Genomic DNA, 22,242 nt, shown 5'->3' with positions numbered 1-22,242 from the left:
ATCTACAACCTCAGCTCACATAAATAACCTTTGAACTGTTTCGGACACCCTGCACCACTTAGCCGATGAAAGAAATCAACTAACTGCCAATATATCCAGCTTTTGGCACAATTGACTGAAGCATATTGTTGAAACGTACCTCAGAGGACAGGAAATGAAAGGATGGATAAGAGGAAACAAGTAAAGCCAATGAAAGAGGTTCTGGCATGGACAGAAGATGGAAGGTCTGTGTTCTTGAAGCTTCACAGATGTTCACATTCACAGAAAAACTGGTATTGTTTTAATGCATAAAACAATAAAACATTCTAATTCTTTTTTTAAATTACTATTAAAATAATTGAAACTACAAAATGACAAGTATGTGGAAGTATATGAATTTTATAGTGACCAAAAATATTAATAATAATAAAACAAATATACATACATACATACATACATATATAATGAATGTATGTATTAGTGCTGGGCAAAGATTAATCGCGATTAATCGCATCCAAAATAAAAGTTTGTGTTTGCATAATATATGTGTGTGTACTGTGTATAATTATTTTGTATATATAAATACACACATATGCATGTATATATTTAAGATTTTTTTTATTTATATATAAATTATTTATATTTATATATAATATAAATTATGTATAAATGTATATACATGCAAATATTTCTTAAATAAATACATGCATATGTGTGTATTTATATATACAAAATAATTATACACAGTACACACACATACTTTTATTTTGGATGCGATTAATCTTTGCCCAGCATTAGTATGTATGTATCTATATATATTTATATCTATATCTATATATATATATATATATATATATATATATATATATATATATATATATATATATATATATATATATCTTTATCTATATATATTTATTTATTTATAGCAATTTAGCAAACAATTTTAATGATATATATATATATATATATTTAATTAAAATTGGTCATATATAGCAACTGTATTTAAAAAGCAAAAAAAAAAAAAAAAAAAAAACCTCAACGCATTAATCCATCTGCAATGTTTTCTTTAGAGGAAATGAAGGCTACAGGTAAAAAAAAAAAAAAAAAAAGAGACTCCTGTAAACGTCAGCATGTAAATCTAGCAGATGAGACAGCACATTGCACATAGCCGGGCCTGAGGTGTCAAATAACTTTCAGCGTGACAGAGTCAATACCGACTCCATAACCACACTCGCACACACTGACAACATCTGAGATGATCTTTCCAATATTATGACAAAGTATGCCTCACCAATCCCCTCAGATAACAAAAATCTCTTACCTTCTGCTCAGGAATGCTGTTCATCACCACGTCCTGCTGCTCAGGTGCTGTCCTTTCTGGCTCTTCGGCCTGGTCTATGTGAGCATGAGACAGATCTACACAGTCCTCGTCCATTATTGCCCTCTTAGCCATACTGGCGTCATCTCCATTCAGCAGTGCCTGCGTTTCTATCCTCACGACCGGAACTGTGTCGTCCGTAACTCCATCCATGTCCCGCTCGCTGTTCATTTGTGTTACAACCCCATTGGGGGGTTTGAGAGCATGACGTGGGCTGTTCGCGCCGGAGCTGGAGTCTGTGGGCTGCTCCGTCTGTCTCTGGTAGTTCTTATGAGGCGGGCTGGAGTTAGGAGATCTGCTGACCTGCTTCAGGGGAGCGCCCTCCCTCCGACTGTCTGTGTGACTGTGTGTGTGAGAGAGAGAGAGAGACAGACAGAGTAAAGGAAGGTCACCTTATTTAGAGTCAGAGAACTCGTCTATACCCAACAACAAACTTTTACGACGAACAGTGCGAACAGAAAGATGCAGAGAAGAGAAAAATGTGTTGTGCATGTAAGTGTGATTTTAAATATTAAGTGTTGAACAAACTTCCTCTGTCTGCGTGTGTGTTGCAGGGGACGTCGTGTGAATGTAAGAGTCATGGGAGGAGTGGAGGAAAAGAGGATAGGAGGAGGATGGGAGGAACAGGGAGGGTGAGGAGAGGTATAGAACTCGGCTGCAGAGCGTCCCATGAGACGCGGCTGCCCTACTTCAGAATACATGCCAACATGCAAGCGAGCGCACACACACATATTCACACACTCAAGAGAGTGAGATGGTCTTTCTCTTTTGAACAAAATGCTTTCAGGAACAGTGGAAGCAAAATATTAAATATGTAAGAGATCAAATGCAGTGCATCCAGAGAGACTAGTCACGCTTTTATCACCCTGAGGGGTTTATTTTGAGGTAATGACCAGCTGACTGTATTTGACTCCACATGGCTACTTAATAAATAAATAAATAAAATGGACATGAAATATTGATTCAAGCTGAAATTATTTTACTACGTGATAAGAAACATGAGAAGATCTGCTCCATCAAATGGAGTCACTTTGACCGGAGAAATGTTTCATGCACTTAATGAAAAGGGAAAGTCTCAGCTTTCTATTCATGTAATTATTTAGTTTTGACTTCTTGACTCCGCTTCAAAATATGAGATATTCAAATATTTGACATATACTGTATACATATATACAAAACATATTACAATATATTATATATTATAATTGGTGTACACCACATTAAAGTGTCAACAGCATTTATTGTTTAATTTCAGCAGTAAAGAAACAAGTAAACAATTACCATATAGAAAGCTGAGACTTTGTTTCTTCAAAAACAACAACAACAACAACAACAACAACAACAACATCTTAGCATCGCATCTCCACTAATGCCGAGTCGAAATGATCATGTCACATCTAGCCATAGACCGATCATTAAGTATCCCAGAGAGCGGCATAATACGAATACTTCACTTCACTGATGAATAATAAACAATAGGGATGCACGATAGAAATTGTGACAATAACGATAGTACATATTTTTGTTATGGACAATAACTGATATCATTCGTTTCTAATAACATCCTAATCAGACCAATACTGATATAAAGATATGATCATTTTGGACGATATGGTCACTGATATATTGTGCATCCCTAATAATAATCAGAACTCCACATAAGTAAACCGTAAAACGTGATGCATTCATAACTTCATGTAAGCAAGAATAAACCGAGCAAAATGAAGCCACAACATAAGGCTTTGTGGTACATGCACACACACAAGCGCACACACACAAGCACACACACACAAGCACACACACACACACACAGATATCCTGCACCTCCAGCTGTTTCCCTGTCTATGGCCCACCTGCCCTCTAGATCAGATAGCGTTTCCTGTGAGATAGAGAACAGAGATGTGGATCTGAGTGTACGGAGCACCACAGTTAACACTCCAGATTACAGACGGCTATTAATATACCGCTGAGCTCTGGACCGCTGAGACAGATTAATATATGCCATCTAATATATTGTTCAGTGTTTCGCTCAAAACACTTCAGACCTGTGGATGGCTAACACAATCTAAGTCTTATTAATCTGGTATGATAAAATGTAGTTACATCCTAGGCAAAAATTTTGCTATCATATGAAGCCACACAAGTAGGACAGTATGGATTTCATTGTTTTTTCCCATGAGGTTGTAAACCAACCCCATGCAGTTGTCTGAGGTCATGGCTCTTTGTTTAGCATTCATACAGCAAGTATGTGTTGGACCAGGCCAAACAGCTGCAGAAATTTTAGACCCTGGTTTACTCCATCAACCCTTGCTCCCTCACTTTGCTTCAGAGTTTACAGGATGAATTCCTGCACAGATTCTGACCCACACACAAAACAATGCACTAGAAAGGCAGGCAAAACAGGATAAGGGCTCGCAGGGAATTATTTGTGCGGAACTGGGGTTAATGGTCAGTCCATTTTGTTACGGTGGCCATTTGGTTTCATATGAGCTAACTCAGTGACCTGACACCAATGCTAAGCTACAGACTTATAGCAGATGACTGTAGTGAATATTACAGCAGTAAAGCAGAAGCATTACACTGAATTTATCATGGTTAAGGGCCATTAGTGCTTAAACCCACATAACAATAGTAAAAACAGTAATACACTGCTTCAAGAGGCTTATACATTTCATAAAACAGCAGCGAAAGCAATATGATAGAGGACACCAATGTTTATTAAATAATTAAATGTATTAATAATGAATCGCAGTAAACAATTCTTCTGCCAATACAGTTAAATAAATAAGCCTAAATTTAGGCTGTTTATGCAACGTACAGATCAAAGATCACTCTATGAATAGTGCAACTCGAACTTGGTATTAATATAAAATTCAACTTGGTATTATAGAATTCAATGTGTGTCTGTAAATATACAATAAAAAAAACTTCCTAACTTGAGTGACACCACGAGTGTCCTTGGAAATTAGATTTTCATAGTTGTTTTGCTATAGAAAATGTACACACAGTTGTCCCTAATGTGATTTTGGAAACTGTTGTATGCTTTTAAAACATATGACGCAACATAACTACCACAAGGATGTGAGTTTATGTGTTTAGACATGAATTAGTGTTCAACATATGTTAAAATAATTCAATGATTTCAAAATTCATGTTTGAGTGACAGTGTAAATAATGTTCAGAGGTGTAAAGAGTTCCTGAAAACCATATTTGAGTAAAAGTACAGATACTTTACATTGAAAATGACTCTATTACAAGTTACATGTCACCACTTCCAATAAGACTTGACTAAAAGTCTAACCATCGGTTTCACAAGCCTTGTTTGAGCGGTCTTAACCGAAAGCCACATGTACTGGCATAAAACATGTCATTACAATTGTTTTGTCTCAAGATGCACACCAGTAATGTTTTTTTTTCTAAGGCATGTTTATAAAAGCGACTTAAATGTCCTAATTGAACAAAGGCCTAATCCTGGCTAATCTAAGGCCTGTCTGTGAAACCAGTACTTGAGTATTTTACTAGTACTAAATGTGGGCTAAAACAGTCCTCAACAACTAAGAGACATGCTATACACCACTATTAATGTTGTAGAATAACATGTGGAAGTCTCTTCAGCCACAGACCTTAAACTCTTAAAAACCTATTAGAAATTCCAAAGGGAGAGGTTGGCCTACAAATGAATGAACAGCTCTATTGGCAGTAAAACATAATTTAGAGTAAGACATGAGCCATTCAAAAGTATCAATCTTTGCACACTGAAGTACGCAGCTTTAAGCACTTTCAATGTAGTTGTAGCAGAAAAAAGATGGCTAGACATAAATTGATAAACTAATCTTACCTCTCGTGTTGAAGTTATCAAACACAAAAGTAAATGTCTCATACAAAACCAGTTCTCTCCACAATGCTTAAGAAACACAGAATTGTACACTGGACGTTAAAGTTACAACTAGCTTCTGCTTTTTTATCTTCTTGTGTAAGGTCAAAGAAGATACGTGTGTGTTGATATATTTTTGATTTTACTTAACTGTTTTTACAACCTTTGTGAGACATTTGTTCTTTCAGAATTTTTTTTAAATAGATCTTACTGACCCAAACTTTTGAATGGTAGTGTACCCATGAACTCAAACTATTGGGCAGAATCTATACATATGTCAAACACTGATCATCAGCCAGACGTGTTTATCCAAAGCGACTTACAGTGCTTTTCAAGGTAAACTTCAGGAAAATCAAACAAGATCAATTAACTTATTTGTGAGAACTTATTTGTGAGAGTATCTACATTTCCCTGAACAGAGAAAAGAGAAGTAGAAATTGATCCCAAGTTTACCTGTTCACTTCAAAGCGACTGATGAGGTTGGACACTCGGCCCTTCCCTACTCCTCCTTCTACTCCTCCCCCCTCCATGCTGGGAATGATGAGTAACTTTCCAGCAGCCAGAGGAAAGGAGACTTCCGTCAAAGGACTCTGAAGGTGTGCTGGCTTAGGAGGAACTACAGAAAAATCACAAAGAGAACAGAGATTATATTTAGATGCTATAGCAAACAGCATGAGTGGAAGGCGAAAAGAGATTGAGATTGGAATGGTCTTCCTAGCCTTGTTCGGGAAGCAGACACACTCTGTCAGTTTAATTCTAGACTAAAAACACATCTCTTTAACCTGGCATACACATAACACACTATCCATTTCTATTTTTCAAATCAGTTAAATGATTGTTAGGCTGACTAAAGTAGGTCAACTGAAACCCAGAACACTTCCTATAACACCCGATGTACTTGTTACATCGTAAGAAGAAAGGCATCTAAGCTAATATTAGTCTGTCTGTCTCATCCTTATCCTGAGGTTACCGTAGTCAACCGGATCCGGGCCATATCCAGATCAGAAGGTGGACCTGCACCTAGATACGACCAAAACGCAGCCCTGAATGTCAGCAGAGACCGTGTCTACTAGACAATCCCCTGTGAAGGCCTCGTCGACCTGACAGCCATCGGCACAGATCCTCAGCAGAGACCACAAGAACCAGACAGGTCCTCCGCACAGACCCTATGGCCAGCTTTCGGTTCCATGCCTGCATGATGAATTGATCTTCAAGCAAAAGGAACTGAATGAATATTTGAATCCTACAGATCCTGATCTGAATTCTGACTTGTGATGCCACCTGAATCATAATGACACTGTATTCGTTCATTGACCAGAGGAGAACTGGCCCCCAGACTGAGCCTGGTTTCTCCCAAGGTTTGTTTTCTCCATTCTGTCACCTGATGAAGTTTGGGTTCCTTGCCACTGTCGCCTCTGGCTTGCTTAGTTGGGGTCACTTAATATTCAACAATATTATTGATCTGACTGTACTGACGTTGTTGTATGAGAACTGAACTGAGCTGGACAATGACATCATTTTTAGCAGAACTGCTTTATAGATGAAATTAACTAATTTAATAATTGATGACAATTTTCCTGTTATCACTATTAAGCTGCTTTGAAACAACCTGTATTTTATAAAGCGCTGTATAAATAAAGGTGACTTGACTTGGAAATCAGTTTCCACAATCTCCATGGCATGTCACTAGAGTGGCATAAGCAGCATGAACTTAGGGATAAGCACCCAGGATCACGCGATGTTAAGTGTCTTACCTAAGGGCAAACCAGCCCTGAGCTTTTACGACACCTCAAGCTGCATCCAAATGCCTCAAAATGCAAGGAAACGTAAAACAAATTGCCCAAATGTAAATTCTATGAAATATTTTCTCATATTGAACCCCTAGGTGAAGATGTTTTAGGGAAGCACTTGGTTTAGTGTTATTAAACTGGAAGCTGTAATCACCACAAGGGGGCAGTGCAGCTTTAGTGTGTTGCGATGGAACCTGATAATTCTCAGCAAGGTGAGATCAAGTGCATCTGGAAGCAGGCTTCTGTCTCTACGTGTGGTAAGCGAATCACAGCTAATCTTAGTCAATCTTATGGGGTGGAGATACTGCAGAGCTCAAGGCTCCATCCAGATATTTAGTGGGTGCCCACTCAATTCACACATCTCTAATTAAGTGAGTGTGGTCTTTGAGGTTTATGTCAGTGGACTTTTTGCCTTTAATTTTACATTGGAATATAGAGAAACGATACAATTTCTGATCTACGAAGGAGGAACTCTGTTCCGGCCCCTTTGAAACATTTTGAAACCAACAATCGTATATGCAGTCAATGTTCTGAACACTTTTCAGTAAACATGAAGAGTAAAGACACTATTAGAGTCTAGGATTGTCTGTATTTTATTTAAAACCAAAGGAACTTCACAAATGTTTAACTGTGACGCATATCACTAGGAAATCATTCACACTTTTCAAACACACTCTGCTTAGTAATCAAGCTTGGGTTCAAGGACACTCTGACAATGCTTTACTCATTTCAGCAGTGTTATTTCAGCATTAATCAGTAGCCATGCTGATTTGAATTCCGTTAGTGGTAACATTTAGTGTTCAGAGACTGTTGTAAAGGGGAAGACGTGTTTGTGTGTAGAGGTTTAGCATGTACTTCTGGTAAATTTGTACGGCTTTGCATGAGTAGGTATCAACACTGTGGAACTGAGTAAGGATTTATGTGTGTATGCATATTGTGCGCAACTCTCTACCTTGTGGTTTGGGATGAAGTGGTGGCCGTTTGTCTGAAACTCTTCCATTTACTCCAGTCTGGCTCTTATTGCTGAATCTGCATCCACGATTCAACTTCTCATTTGGACGACCTTGCTCATCAGGACTGCTGCTGCCAACAACTGCAGGAGACAAAAGAAGGATGGAAATAAATGGAATGGTAGCCATTTCAAAAGCAGTTTATTTGATATACTGTAAAAGCCATACTGTATGCAGACTTCAATTGAATAATATGAACATGCAAATACAGGCTTCTGGCTTCTGTGCAGAAGTGAAATGCAAGATGTCTGTTTTTTGTGCTCCTGATCTCAGTCAGGGCTGGTATAAAAGTGGCCTTGAAACTAAAAGTGACTTCAACTTGAAACAAAAAGCTAAAAATAACCACAAGTTCCTCTGCGTCAATAGCAGAACAAGCAAAGTGTTTCAGATTGTTTGGATGATCAATATTCAACCTATGAGGAAGCTTTTTTGTTCACCTCAACCAAGAAATGTTTCCTAAAAAATGTTTCCTGAAGCTTTGGCAAATAAGGCACGCACATATCTGTAGACAATGACAGATGGCCTAGAAAAGCTCAGATCTAAAAATGACACGGGTCATTATGTTGCACATGAGGATTTCAGTTCTGTTTTAAATATGGGAAAATAACTGCATGCAAATTATCTTTGTTCTATGGATGGTTGTTTCCGCGATGGAATAGAAAACATGTAAAATTACTTTTTTTCTCATGTGGTTCTCACATTGTACGAGCAAAACTTCAATCATTCCAAAACATCAATACACTAACAAAGTCTCCTGGAAAAAGAATAAGTAAAAAAAAGTAACAAAAATAAAAAAATAAAAAAAATACAGACACATACCTGTTTATGCATCAACATCAAGACAACATGAAATGCCTTTGCAACCCATTTAACTTTCATAATGTGACATTTCCGGTGTAAAATGTTTGATCTTTTTGGCTACTTTGCAGTTTTACTGAGTATCAAAGATATTAGCAACTTTTACTCGCTACTTGACAACATTTTTGTAATGTTTATGCATGTATATGTATATTGTAAGTATATGCACTTTTTACTCCATTACTTTTGTGATAAGTGATCCAATTACTCATTACATTTTGCATGGCACCTGACTTTTTCTGCAGCAGTTTATTTCTGCTACAGAAGAAGTGATATCGCCATCTACGGGGCATAGAGTGTACTATATATTGTGCGTTTTGTCCTTACCCAAACTTGTCAACAAGGCTACTTTACGCAAATGTGATGCATTAGCAGGTAGTTGCTGAATCGCAGGTGTTTCATTTGAGATTTTCAGCAGAACTGACATCTGACAGGAGTTATCACATCCTGACGTCACGTGTCTTCACGGGATGTGTGTGAACGCACTCACAGATTCCAGAAAATCACTGGCAGAGTGAACGAACCAAAATCAAACAATCCCGGGACACATTATCCGTGTATTTTCCGGAATCTCTGTGTGAAAGGGGCTTTAGTTGTTGAGGACTAGTGCATGTTTGAGCCTACATTCAGCACGAGTAAAATACTTAAGAGTATCTGATTTTAACAGTACTCAAGACCTTTACTCAAGTCATATTGGAATTGGTGACTTATAACTTGTAAAAGTCATTTTTGCTGTATGGCATCTGTACTTTTACACTGATAAAATGTTGGGAGGGAGGGACTTGAATCTATCCTTTAGAAAATGACTTGATCTTAAAATGGTCTCTGGCAGGTTTTGGGGGGAAAGGGTTTAAAAGTAAGAGGACCTGGTGATATCCATAAAGTTATTTCAGAAGCAGAACAAGTTGTTACTTTTTAATAAAATACACTGATGTTAAGAAATGAAGTTAACGTGACTTCTCCTTCAGAATTCACCTTATTTTGCTTCCGTAATGTACTTTCATGTGAAGCAGAATATCCAACAAGAATAAGAAAATGTGAGTGTTATATACCAGAATGAATCCAGGCCAAGTTTGCAATGCCATTAGCTAATATTTTTTTTGTGGACTTCCACCAATGTCTGTATACCTAGACGGTTCACTGGCATTACTATGAATGCGAGAAACTGCAACACGCAATATAGTGGAATAAGTCCCGCATTCTAAATAAAATAGCCAATCACCAATTTGTAAAGTCATCACGTACTGCAACTGCAGCTGCATAGATGGCATTTATGGGAAAGTTCATGTAAGATTTTGCTGATTTAAATGTGATTTTTTCGCCCAGCAGCTCAGGCTAGAAACCTGTACATTTATCTCTGCTGCTTCCTTTACAAATTTGCGGGAACCAATCACAAACTGGCTTATTCACCTGGCGCGCTATTGGCGGGTTTAATCCAATCCAATTCCAGAGCCGTTACGGTTCTGTCCAATTCCTTTTAACCTCTCGACGATGCTCTATGGCTTCTTTTTAGCAAACAACTCGCTCGAGTGGGTGTAAATACCACTAACTTTCATGTTTTTTTGCATAACCTGCAAAATAGCTCGATTCCATTACTGCTTCTGCAAACCGCTGATCAACACGTTTGGTTACACATTTCCTGCCTGGAGTTTTCGCGTCACTCTGCAAACTACGTCACCTGGATCGTTGGTCTGATTGGTTGAAGGACTATCCAATTGCGTACATTTGTCATTTGAACTATGCCCGTTGATCACGCCTCTTGTGTAGCAGAAAATACATAGCAGACTCCCTAGACCAATGTTCAATCTTAAAAGATTGAGCTTGGTCTGGTGATAGCCAGACTAACTGTAGGTAGGAGTTGGTATTGCATGCCCGAAGGCATTGCAAATATGGCCGCAGAGTAAACTGACTTAATAAAAATTAAAAAAGGTAACTGCGACTTTTTATCTCACAATTCTTGACTTTTTCCCCCTCACAATTGCGAGTTTACATCTCGCAATTCTGACTTTTTATCTCAGAATTGTGTGATATAAAGTCGCAATTCCTTATAATTGGACTTTAAAACTTGCAATTGCGAGTTTATATCTAACAATTCTGAGAAAAAATGTCAAAATTGCGAGATATAAAGTCGCAATTGCGTGTTATAAAGTCCAATTATAAGGAATTGTGACTTAATATCACACGATTCTGACTTCATAACACACAACAGCGACTTTATATCACGCAATTCTGAGATATTGTTATAGTGTGGGCTTCCCTATTCTCATAGAATCAGTATAGTAAAACTATTATTGTTAAAGCTACTGTATATCATCCTTGGGGAATGAATGGGGCTTTAGATTAAAAGAGTGCAGCAGCACATAGTTAACCTCTCCAAAAGTCCTCAAAAAATGACTTGTTGACTCATAGTCAGAACAGCAAAAAAGATTCATTTTGAGTCCATAAACATAAAATACACATGCACACACAACATTAACAGTTATATTGAAAGTCTAGCCCTCTTTTTTTGACATCTTATATCCCCATTTGGATGCAATAAACAGGAAATCCAAGTGTGTTGCTTTCTACGGTAAACCATCTTGTCAAAGGCACGCATGCAAATGAAGAGCCCATGTCCTGTTAAATTAAAGCATGGGGATGTTAATGCATTAGTGAGCACAAAGATAGTCTTTCTATGGCTTTCTCAGCCCCTTTCTTCACTTAGGCCAATCTAAACATCTTAGGCCAATAGGCTGCATGGGACTGTCCGTGTCTGACAATGAATGATGCTGTTGTGCTGGCAGTAAATATATGGTGGTGGTGATGGTGTAAGAACAGCTTCATGTGTGATTGGTCCATTCATCTCAGTTTTGGCTCAGTTTGTGGCTAGGATTGAAACAAGCTTTCTTTTAAGGCTGGGGAGAAAGCCTCTAAATGCCTGTATTTTAGTAGCTACATTTACTGTACATGGACGTTTTTTTTGTTTCAACCGGAATGAAATCATTCTGATTGATAAATCCAAACATAGTGTTTACATGAATGCTAAATAAATGATCGGGCTGATGTGTGCGTTTATGTCACAAGCTTTAAAACAGATGACTTTCTTTTGACATGCGCTCACTGCACGAATATACCAAGTTTCCCATTGTTGGTGCATACTAACCATCATCCTGTCATCACTTCTTTTCTTTATTCGGGTCCAAATAAGGAGACGATGAGCACACAAAGATTTGTGTCGTGCTGTTATATTTATCAAACGCCCCTTCCCGCGCCCAAAACAAGCTGTCTGCAGATGAGAGTCTAAAGCAAAGACTGTCCCGCACCACTTCAGGATATTTCAATTGGATTTGACCAATTCAAACTGAATGACATGGTTACATGTGTAACAATTTTTAGTTTTTTTTCCTCTGCTACTAGTCAGATATTCTGATAACAAAAGGATTATTAGGGTCTATGTATACGCAGCTACTGATATCAGAATTTATTTTGATATCAGAGTCTAAAAATATATATTTTTTGTAATCCCCAGTGAGTTTGTCCATATTTATTTATTGCCTGTTCACTCAATGACACAAAGTCTTATGCAAACATCTAGCAAACCTGCAACCATCCACAACACTAGCACTGTGAGTTGTGCATAGGCAAGCTCTACCCATGCTTCTGTAAAATTTGGATTTGAATTAATATATAAAATATAAATTAATAAAAAATAAAAAATAATTAAATATTACATTAAAATACTACAGAAAATACAACAATAGTTCTTTCCTACTAAGTATAAAAAACTTGAAGAAACAGGCAGAAATCGTAAATATATAATTAAGATTAAAGAGCCTGTTTTGCTTTCACCCATTCGTTCTTAACACATCTCTCATTCTTTTTCTATTTAAAAGTCATGTGTGATCAGGGCCGGTTGTCAAAAAGAAGAAGTTGCAACACTGCCGGAAAAGTTCTGATGCTACATGTGAAAAACATTGTAAAATTAATAGTTTGAACACTTACAAGTTTAGAAGATGCATTCTAACATAAATAAGAATGCTGTCAAACGGTATGAGCCAAAGTTCCGAAAAAGCCGACAACACTTGACACGGTTTAGTTGTAAACCTGTCACACAGGACTCAAAATGAAAATTGACACTGTGGAAAGAAATGTCATCAAACTGGATAGAGGCAAAGACAAAGAGCTTCTCTTCATCTGAACAGATGCATTTTTAGACCTATTACTAGAAGACCAAACTCTGAAACTCTCGCTCTATCCGTTATACAGTTATGCGTGTCGTTATTTTACACAAGACAAATTACCATGGTTTTAACCTTTTTCGTCGAAGGTGCTTAAAGGCCATTTCCGGCAATTAGTATCATAGTTTTAACAGCATTTTGGGTGCTGATGTTTGATATACGGATAAAAGATGGAAAGTGGTTGGAGATGAGGTGGATTTACCAGAAAAGGCAGCTTGGCAATTCTTCTGGAATTAACTACCTTAGCTTGTTTGTATAAGCATACCTGCCTAACAAAACATCTAAAGCATCCTCAGGTGAATAATGCAGCTAACCTCAGGGCATGGCCTGGATCAGTCTATCTAACTGGCCTCTGAGTTACCATGGCAACCTCTTCCCATAATCCCCTGTCTGGGAAAAGCAATGAAATAGAAACTGTGCACATCACAACAGAGAAATCAACTGCATGTATATCTATTAGAAATGTCTCGCTGGGTTTTGCAGCTGTAATGATAGAAGAGTGAGCCAGGTCGATGTCAAACCACGTGTGGCCTAGTGAATGTAAACTAATAATTGCAGCTAAAATGTGAGCATGGGAAAAAGTTCAAATGTTCCGCATTCCCAGAGTCTAAAACACAGATTTGTGCCAACTTTGGCATTCCTAGCTAAGTATAGAAAGGAAAAAGAAGTCTGCGGTCTGACCTGACATATACAGAGAGCTCAGTTAAAGATAGTGGCTTCATTATCAGAACAACATCTGATAGCAACAGTTTGTTCCAGTAAAGGATTAATGTCTGACCTTTGGTCACTAAACTCATTTCATTTTTGTACATGGAAGTTTGGAACATAAAATCCACTTTTAAATAGTTATGGTTACAAATAGCAACATAATTATCAACCTTACTTTGAATAGTACAATTTCCAGGTTCTGTACTATCAATAAAAACCTTGAGGGAAAGTACCAACACAGAACAGCTCATTTAGTTCGCAAAACGAAGTGGGAACTGACCATAAGGAGCAGGAATAGCAAGTAAAAGTGTTTCAGAGTTTGTCCTGTAATACAGGAACATAAAGAGGCAATAAAAACTTGAAGGAAGTTAGAAATGCACGTATGTAAAATGCATTTCCTTTACCATGCAATGGTGCTGGATGAAAAATGCAAACTAATAAAACTGAAAAATGTGAACTGCTTAAACTTGTTCTTACATGTAGGAAAACAAACCCACGAGAAAGTCAGAAATAAAGCAGACAGGTGACCAAATGTCTGAGGAAGACATAAAAAATAAAGTAGATTCATATCATTTAAAATATCCATGTAAATAACAGAACAATTACAAAATAAAATAAGATCAAAATTAATGCAAATCTAACAATGTCACACTCACAAAGAATAAAACAAAAACTAATGTGTGTCAAAATACACAAAAGCTTTTTCAAATGTACTGTTGCCAAGTTAAATTCTACTGTCAACCAATGAAAACACAGAAATAGCAGGGGTAAGGTTGTGATCAGTGTTAAACCAGAGTAATCTCACCTTCTGTCTGTTAAAATTAGTCCAAATAATCCCAGGACAATGAGTAAAATATGAGAGCCGTTTTCTTCATTCAAGCCATCCGGTCCTCTATAAACCACAGACTGACTGAAACTCTGCCACAAAGGCACGAGGAAACAGCCCCTCCCTCTACACACACACACACACTGCACGCACAAATGCAACTGGCCACTTGCTTTCAAACAACGTCATAACCAAAGGTCTCATGTCTTTTGTGCTGGAAATCTTTGTATTATCACATTAGTTCACTCAACAATAAATTATAGTATAATATATTTATTTATTGTTTCATTGAAAAGCCATTCTTAAAAATTTCTCCTTTTGTGTTCTGGAAAAGAAAGAAAGCACAGGTGTGGAATTTAGTTAATGATGACTATGTTTTTCTTCTTCTGTGAATTAACCCTTTAAAACCTTCAGAGCACAGTCCAGTGTGAGTATTGTTGCATTTTTGAATGGAGTGAGACTCAGGAGTTTGACTGTGAGGGCAAGACAAGTGATGAAATTATTTGATTGCAGATGAAATGAGAAACAAATGCAATAGACGTTAGTCAGGGTGGATGACATACTTTTTGTCTATTGAAAGCTTTTTTGGAAGGATGTTTTGTCAGTTGAACAATTAGCATGTAGTTAAACACCACAATCCATTGAATGCAGTGTACTTCTCTCCCTCAAAACCTCGTTTTCATTCCTGTCAAAAACCCTGACAAGTCTACGGTGCCCCTTCAAAAGCTTCCCAGCCCTCTCAAATCTCTGTGTACTTGTACTAGTGGCACATATTAAACCCTCTGACCGGGACACACAGACACACCGTTCAAGTTCATTAAACTGTTTACCAGATTCCACTGCAGATCTGATTTACTTTAATCTCATTTTGACATCAAGCGGGGACAGAAGAGTTGTGTCCTGAGAATCTGGTATTGAACAATCATCTTGATGCATCCCAGACAGCCACAACTCAACCAAACTCAACTCAAACCTAAAGTGTGTCTATAACAACTTGTGCCCTCAGACTTTCAGTTGCATACAGTTAATGAAGTAAAATTTTCATATTCTGCTTTGCTGCTTAGAACACTTCCGGTGCCAAAATGAAGCTAAGTTTAGTATTTGCAGAAATGCAGATACGACATCTAAACATCAACCTGCCATTGCAACAGTATCCACAGCAATCACTAAAGGGCTTTCAGTGTACAGTCTATGATGTGATGATCCAGACAAGAAGATAATGAGAAGTCCAACAGGCCAAGCAGGATTTAAAAAAAAAGGATCAACCACTGCAGGAGGAAACCGAAAACTCAATTAGTGATTAGATACATAATGTTTAGCATTTATACTGTTCAAAAGTTTGGGGTCAGTAAGGTTATTTTTTTTAAATGTTTTTGAAGTCTGTTATTTATTCCTGTGAAATAAAAATTGAATAACATGAATTTTCAGCATTATTACTCCAGTCTTCAGTGAACATTTCATATTATTATGAATATTGAAAACTGATATGCTGCTAAAAGAATCCTGGAAAGAAAATGTATCACTGTTTCCACAATTTTAAAGTTCAAAATAGTACTTTATTTGATATAGAAATCTTTTGTAACATTATAAAATGTCTTTACGGTCACTTTTGATCAATACAATGCATCCTTGCTGAAGGAAACAATTTCTTTAAAAATAACTGACCCCAAATGTTTTAATAGTAGTGTGTGATGCTTCAACACACTGTGCACACATATCTAAATAAAAGCTACTCGACCACTATTGGTCATATACTCCAAAACCACACCATTAACCACCTGTTCAGTTCTCATGTAAATCAACTCAGTGCTATCTCTTACATTTGGCATTATCATAAGTCCACTATTGGAGTAAGATCAGTGTTCATGTCTCTGAGCTTAAACAAGTGTGACCAGCACAACTAATGTAATGCCATGTCACCACAGACCTTCATTTGTATTCCCATACTGACTAGATAACCAAAACTTCTCCGGTTAATAATGATGTGACAAATGAAAACAAACTTGTGAAGGTATACATGGCATTTGATTACACATGGAGCTACAGACACTCAAATCACAATGTAATATGAAGGAATATGTAATACTGTATTTGAAATTACAGGTACATTTATTCATCAAGCACTTTTATCCAAAGGTGGTTGCTAACAAAATGGGACTAGAGAGTTTGTAACATTAAACATCACTCCAAACAAGTAAACTCATCTACTCTCTAGTCCGCTTTCACAGCCTCGTTGTGTTTATCACACTCTTGCAAACTATTATTACTCAAACTTCCAGGAACATTTTTTCAAACAAAGACTGAAAAAGTTGTCGGAAGCTTAGTAGTGGCGACGTTGAAGTAACGCGAACGTGGTGTAATTTGTTTATAGCTGTGGCATAACAAATTTAAGAATCTGTTTAAGATCTGCTGATCCTCCATCCTGAAATTACATCACATGAAAAACTAAGGTGGATTACATTGTATTTAATATTTAGCATTTAAGGCTAAGATGATGATATCAGATGAATGATTCTGTGAAGCATAGCTTCCAGCAAGTTTCTGCCAGTTACTGTTCTTTTTATTGTAAGTCAAATGAGCCAGATTACGGAGACTCTCACCTATTGTGTTTAATTGCCCTTGGAGCTCGTGTCCCATTCTTTGAATAGTTATGCTGAATGGATTAGGACTGGTGATACTCTAGAGTCTTGGGTGGGTTCCTATACCTGGATACTTCTTTTGCATGCTTTGTTTAAGGTTGTCACCCAGGTGTTTTGTCACTGCCCCCTAAAATCTATATAAACTACAATGTATGACTGCCTTAGTGGGACTTGATGACTGCAGCTACTAAACATCACATTCTCAATAAAGAATCCTGCTGAAGGAGATACAATCAAGTCTCCTGGACTTTGCTTCTGAATTTCCAACATAGCCTACATTTTGCTTTTGTATTTATGCTTCAAAATTAATAAAAAGTTTTTTTTACAATGAACAAAACATGTAAGAATCATAAGCTTTGCATCAGTTTGGAAAGGCCTGAAAAACATCACCAATTACAAGACACCATTCCCCAGCACTTCATCGAATCAAAAACTGCCCGACGATTTGAATGAGTTTTATTGCAAGTTTGAAAAACCCTGTCTTCACACCCCTGACCTTCTCCCCATGCATCTATCAACACCTCCAGCAACCCCATTCTGCTTCAAATGCTCCACTATCATCCCCATCCCAAAGAAACCCAAAATCATAGGAATGAATGACTACAGACCTGTTGCCTTAATGTCTGTGGTCATGAAGTCATTTGAAAGACTGGTGTTGGCATACCTGAAGGACATTACTGGACATTACTGGACCCCCTGCAGTTTCAATCAAGCAAACAGGTCTGTGGATGATGCAGTCAACAAGGGACTGCATTACATCCTGCAACATCTGGACAAACCAGGGACTTATGTGAGGATCCCGTTTGTGGACTACAGCTCGGCCTTCAAACACCATCATTCCAAACCTCCTCCTGTCCAAATTAACCCAGCTCTCTGTGCGCTCCTCCATCTGTCAGTGAATCACCAACTTCCTGACAGACAGGCAGCAGCTAGTGAGGCCGGAAATATTCACATCCAACACCCGCACGATCAGCACTGGCGCCCACCAGGGATGTTTGCTCTCCCCACTACTCTTCTCCATGTACACCAAAAACTGTACTGCAAAAGATCCCATTGTCAAGCTCCTGAAGTTTGCAGATGACACCACACTCATCGACCTCATCCAGGATGGTGACGAGTCTGCTTACAGACAGGAGGTTAAAGAACTGGCTGTCTGGTGCAGTCATAACAACCTGGAGCTGAACATACTCAAATCAGTGGAGATGATTGTGGATTTTAGGAGAACCCCCCACCCACCCATCAGTACAGAGAATCATCAGTACACTCCTCCCCACTCTCCAAGAACTGTACTCATCCAGAGTGAGTAAAAGGGTATGCAAAATCCCTCTTGACCCCTCACACCCAACAAGCCACTTCCTCTTTGAACTGTTGCCGTCTGGCCGGCGCTACAGAGCACTGAGCACCAGAACAGCCAGACACACGAAAAGTTTCTTTCCTCAGAAAAAACCTATTGGTCGTTGTTGAGGGAACCAGGGTGATGCTATCTTTTGGCTTGGTCTACAAAAACATGTCTTCCATGTACCACTCTATTTCTTGCATAACAATCTGAGTTTTTGCCCTTAAGGCGAGACACTACAGGTGAATAGGTTAACATTTTAAAATAATATATATCACCATGAAACTTCCTCAGTTGATTACTTACACAAGTATATAAAATAAATGTATTACAAGTTTTAGAAATTTGTATGTTTAATTATGCAAATTAGGCTTTTATCTCATTAAATATGCACGATTTTGCATATATTTTCAGTAGATAGATCTGAACATATGATAAAGCCAGGTGCAAAATTCTTTTTTCATTTTGTTTACACACAAGATGAAAATAAAAACTCAGAGGGATTTCAGGATATATGCTTTCATTACCTAGGAAATCAAAATATACTGTCCATAGCCATAAAAAATAGATTTGCGCCATATTTTTTTTTATTAAAATGTCACATAAATCAGGCCAGGAATGATTTATTAACAAATCCCTCTGAAAATATCTTCAGAATACTGCTAAGTGTATAACTGGAAAGTTTGGTGTACACAGGTGCTACATAGGCTGAGATGTTTGTACTGGAGAATGACAAAAAACTCATTTTGAGAAAACGGCAGTTAAAGATTTAAATAGCTCCAAATGATAAATCGTCGTTAGCTTTAAATCCCCCTTTGGACATTCACGATTGGTTACTGATAGAAAGGAAATGCCCATATTTGGGTTACATAGCGTTGTGCAGGAGACTCAGAGCTTTACAACGATACCGGTCATGACAGACTTCAGTGAACAGACGGAGCTCGGCATGTCGCGCTGGAATGCTAACTTCCTGGTAAATTTGGGAGAAACTTACTGCGGCAAGTAAACAAAATGTAATAAAATAAACATCTTAATGTATATTTTCAACGTTTTCTTTATAGCAGCTTGAAAGAACACATATTCTTTCGAGTAAACTAGCCCAAAATCTCAAAACTGAAAAAAATCTATGTTTTTGCCTGCCGTGTCTCGCCTTAAACACAGAGAAGCAACAAGCGAAAAGATATTTTGTAGATTGCATGGTTTCTATTTATGTGGTGACATGCTTGGCAACCCACCGTATAAGCTCATTGGTAGTCATTCTGCCCCACAAATTGTACATTAAACATCAAATATGGACTGAATTAACTGCTAAATTCTCCAAAGTCATCTCCATGTTAACATGTTAACCTCCTTCCATTAATCAAAAGAAACAGAAGAAAAAAAGTGAGGGAAAACAGACCAAAAACTGAGGTGGCCCATTGACCCCAGAGCATGTTCAGTCATGCACATTAATTTCCATAACACTACTACATAACATGTAAATGTATCCGTTATCTCTTACAACAAATCATAAATACAACAGCTCGCAGCTGCAGGTTTTTTAGGAAAGATTCATTCTGACAAAAATGGCAGACTCCCATGGGTCCAAGCTCCAAGTCTTAATGCACAGAGAAAGGAAGAGACAGAATAAGAAGGAGAGGAAGGGAGGGATATTACCCACCTTTGTTCTGAGCGATTTTCACCCCAACACAAGGTTCCTCTTCATCAGATTGTTTGGAGGGAAAGCAGCTGGGGTTGCCAGCTTTATCTGAAAGACAACATAAGAAATATTTAGTTAGTTTTTTTCTCGCCATTATGCATAAAGCATAGTCTTAAGTGTCACAAGATCCTTCAGAAATAATTCATATATGCTGATTTGGTGCTCAAGAAACATTCTTATTTGTAACGAGGATGTTGTGGGAAGGAGGAGGCGGGAACCGGCGAACATTCAACAAACTTTAATACCAAAAATAAAACAAATACAAAACGAAAGTAAAAGAGAGCAGCCCCTCACGGACGACTGCTGTCACATAAAATAATACATAAAGATCAAATAAAATAGTTCAGGCCATCTACATTCCAGTAACTAAAAAATTGAATCATTTTGAGGTACTTTCATGATGATCTCGATACAAATGGAAAATAAGGTGGATATAGACATACTGAGAAACTTGTGGGTTGGCTAAATAAAAGAACAGGAAGAACACTAAAATGACACCAAACCGGTCAAGAACATGTCTGGATCACTACATGAGCCACCAGAAACCGCACACTCATATGTACTTGTTAATGTTGAACATGATGTTTGTGAGGATTTGATCCCTTTAGATATGAATGCCATTTCATCCCAAAGGTGTTCAATGGATTTCAAGTCTGGCTTTTGTGCAGGCCAGTTCTTTAACACAAGACTCAAATTTTGATATGAATCTCGCTTATGGCAAAGAGAATTGTCCTGATGAGAAAAAGACCCTCTGCAAATTATATCAAATTGAAAGCTTATTATAATTTCACAATATAAAATAAATAAATAATTGCATTTATTAAAAGATGAAGATTATAGATGAAATTGAAAGCTTAAAATAATGTCATTATGCAAAATAAAAATAAACTTAATTTAATTATACAAAAATATTTAATTTATATAAAGTAAAAAAAAAAACAATGATTGAAAACGAAATAAATAGGTTTAATTTAATCTGGATGCAAAATATACATTTGACCTTAGAAGTGAAACCATAAAACTGTATTATGATATTATGATTGTAGAACAATAAAGACAAATGTATTCTGGATGATAAAAACACTGAGCAGAAGGTCTGCGTGTGAAGAGAGAGCACGAGAGAACATTAATCCAGCATTTGTAGCAAAACAAAAGAAAAGTAAATCCCCAGAGACGCACCAGCAATTAATTCTCTCTATTTCTAATGCACATAAAAGATGAAAGCCAAACAGTAAACAAGTGGCGTGTGGTTTCCAATTGTTCACACATGTGCGCATGAAGGCACACTTTGAAACTCACACAGTTTATAAAGCGCACAGCTGAAAATAGAAAATTGTTACACTACTGAGAGAAAATTAAAGAGGCTGGGGAAGTAAAGAGATATAATGCAGTGATGAACTCAAGTACATTAACCAGCTGAAACGTAAAGCATAAAAGACACCAAATGTTTATGCAACTGAAGCAAACGAGAATGTAACAAAAGCAGTCAGTTTAATGTTTAAACAAGTTTAAAGTAAGGTATATTTTGAGCGGAACTGTGTGTGTGTGTGTGCGCGCATTTTATCCAGGGATTGAGATTAAAGCAAGGCTTTTTCCTTGTACCATCTGGAGCCCTTGTGACAGAAGGATTTGTCCCCCTGCCCGCACACTCAAACGTACACACATGTTCACATAATAGTTATTTTTAATGGCAGCTTTTAAAAAAAAAAACAAAAAAAAACCACATTCTGTAAGCTAACACACCCACCACAACAAACAAACTTTAACGGACATGAAAGAAGGGGCTGGTGGGACCATTAATAAAGCCTTTTTTTATGAGCGATCAAATGAGCCTTTTTTACGACCCTCCCAATAAACGCTGCACAAATCAGCACACTGAATGGAGTACTGAGATGTGTAGAGCTGGATAACCATCCAAATTGTTT

General features: G+C 37.5%; 1 protein-coding gene across 4 annotated transcripts in view; it reads right to left on the bottom strand.

Annotated features, from left to right (window-relative positions):
* Positions 1-22,242, bottom strand: part of fgd4a (FYVE, RhoGEF and PH domain containing 4a) — a 54,848-nt gene that overhangs the window by 13,227 nt on the left and 19,379 nt on the right. For 3 of the 4 annotated variants that reach the window (XM_082182070.1, XM_082182069.1, XM_082182071.1), the window contains exons 2-5: positions 20,279-20,365; positions 7,977-8,117; positions 5,688-5,850; positions 1,304-1,703 (exon numbers count right to left, since the gene is read on the bottom strand). In XM_082182070.1, coding sequence (XP_082038196.1) covers positions 1,304-1,703; positions 5,688-5,850; positions 7,977-8,117; positions 20,279-20,365 — 791 coding nt within the window. Of the gene's footprint in view, positions 1-1,303; positions 1,704-5,687; positions 5,851-7,976; positions 8,118-14,622; positions 14,779-20,278; positions 20,366-22,242 lie in introns of those variants that run through there. The other variant, XM_082182072.1, reaches the window with a different exon arrangement.

This window comes from Leuciscus leuciscus (genome assembly GCF_965113295.1).
Source record: "Leuciscus leuciscus genome assembly, chromosome: 10".
In the NCBI taxonomy this organism is placed as follows: domain Eukaryota; kingdom Metazoa; phylum Chordata; class Actinopteri; order Cypriniformes; family Leuciscidae; genus Leuciscus; species Leuciscus leuciscus.
The sequence above is the reverse complement of the archived record's forward strand: the minus strand, read 5'-3'. Positions and strand labels throughout refer to the sequence as shown.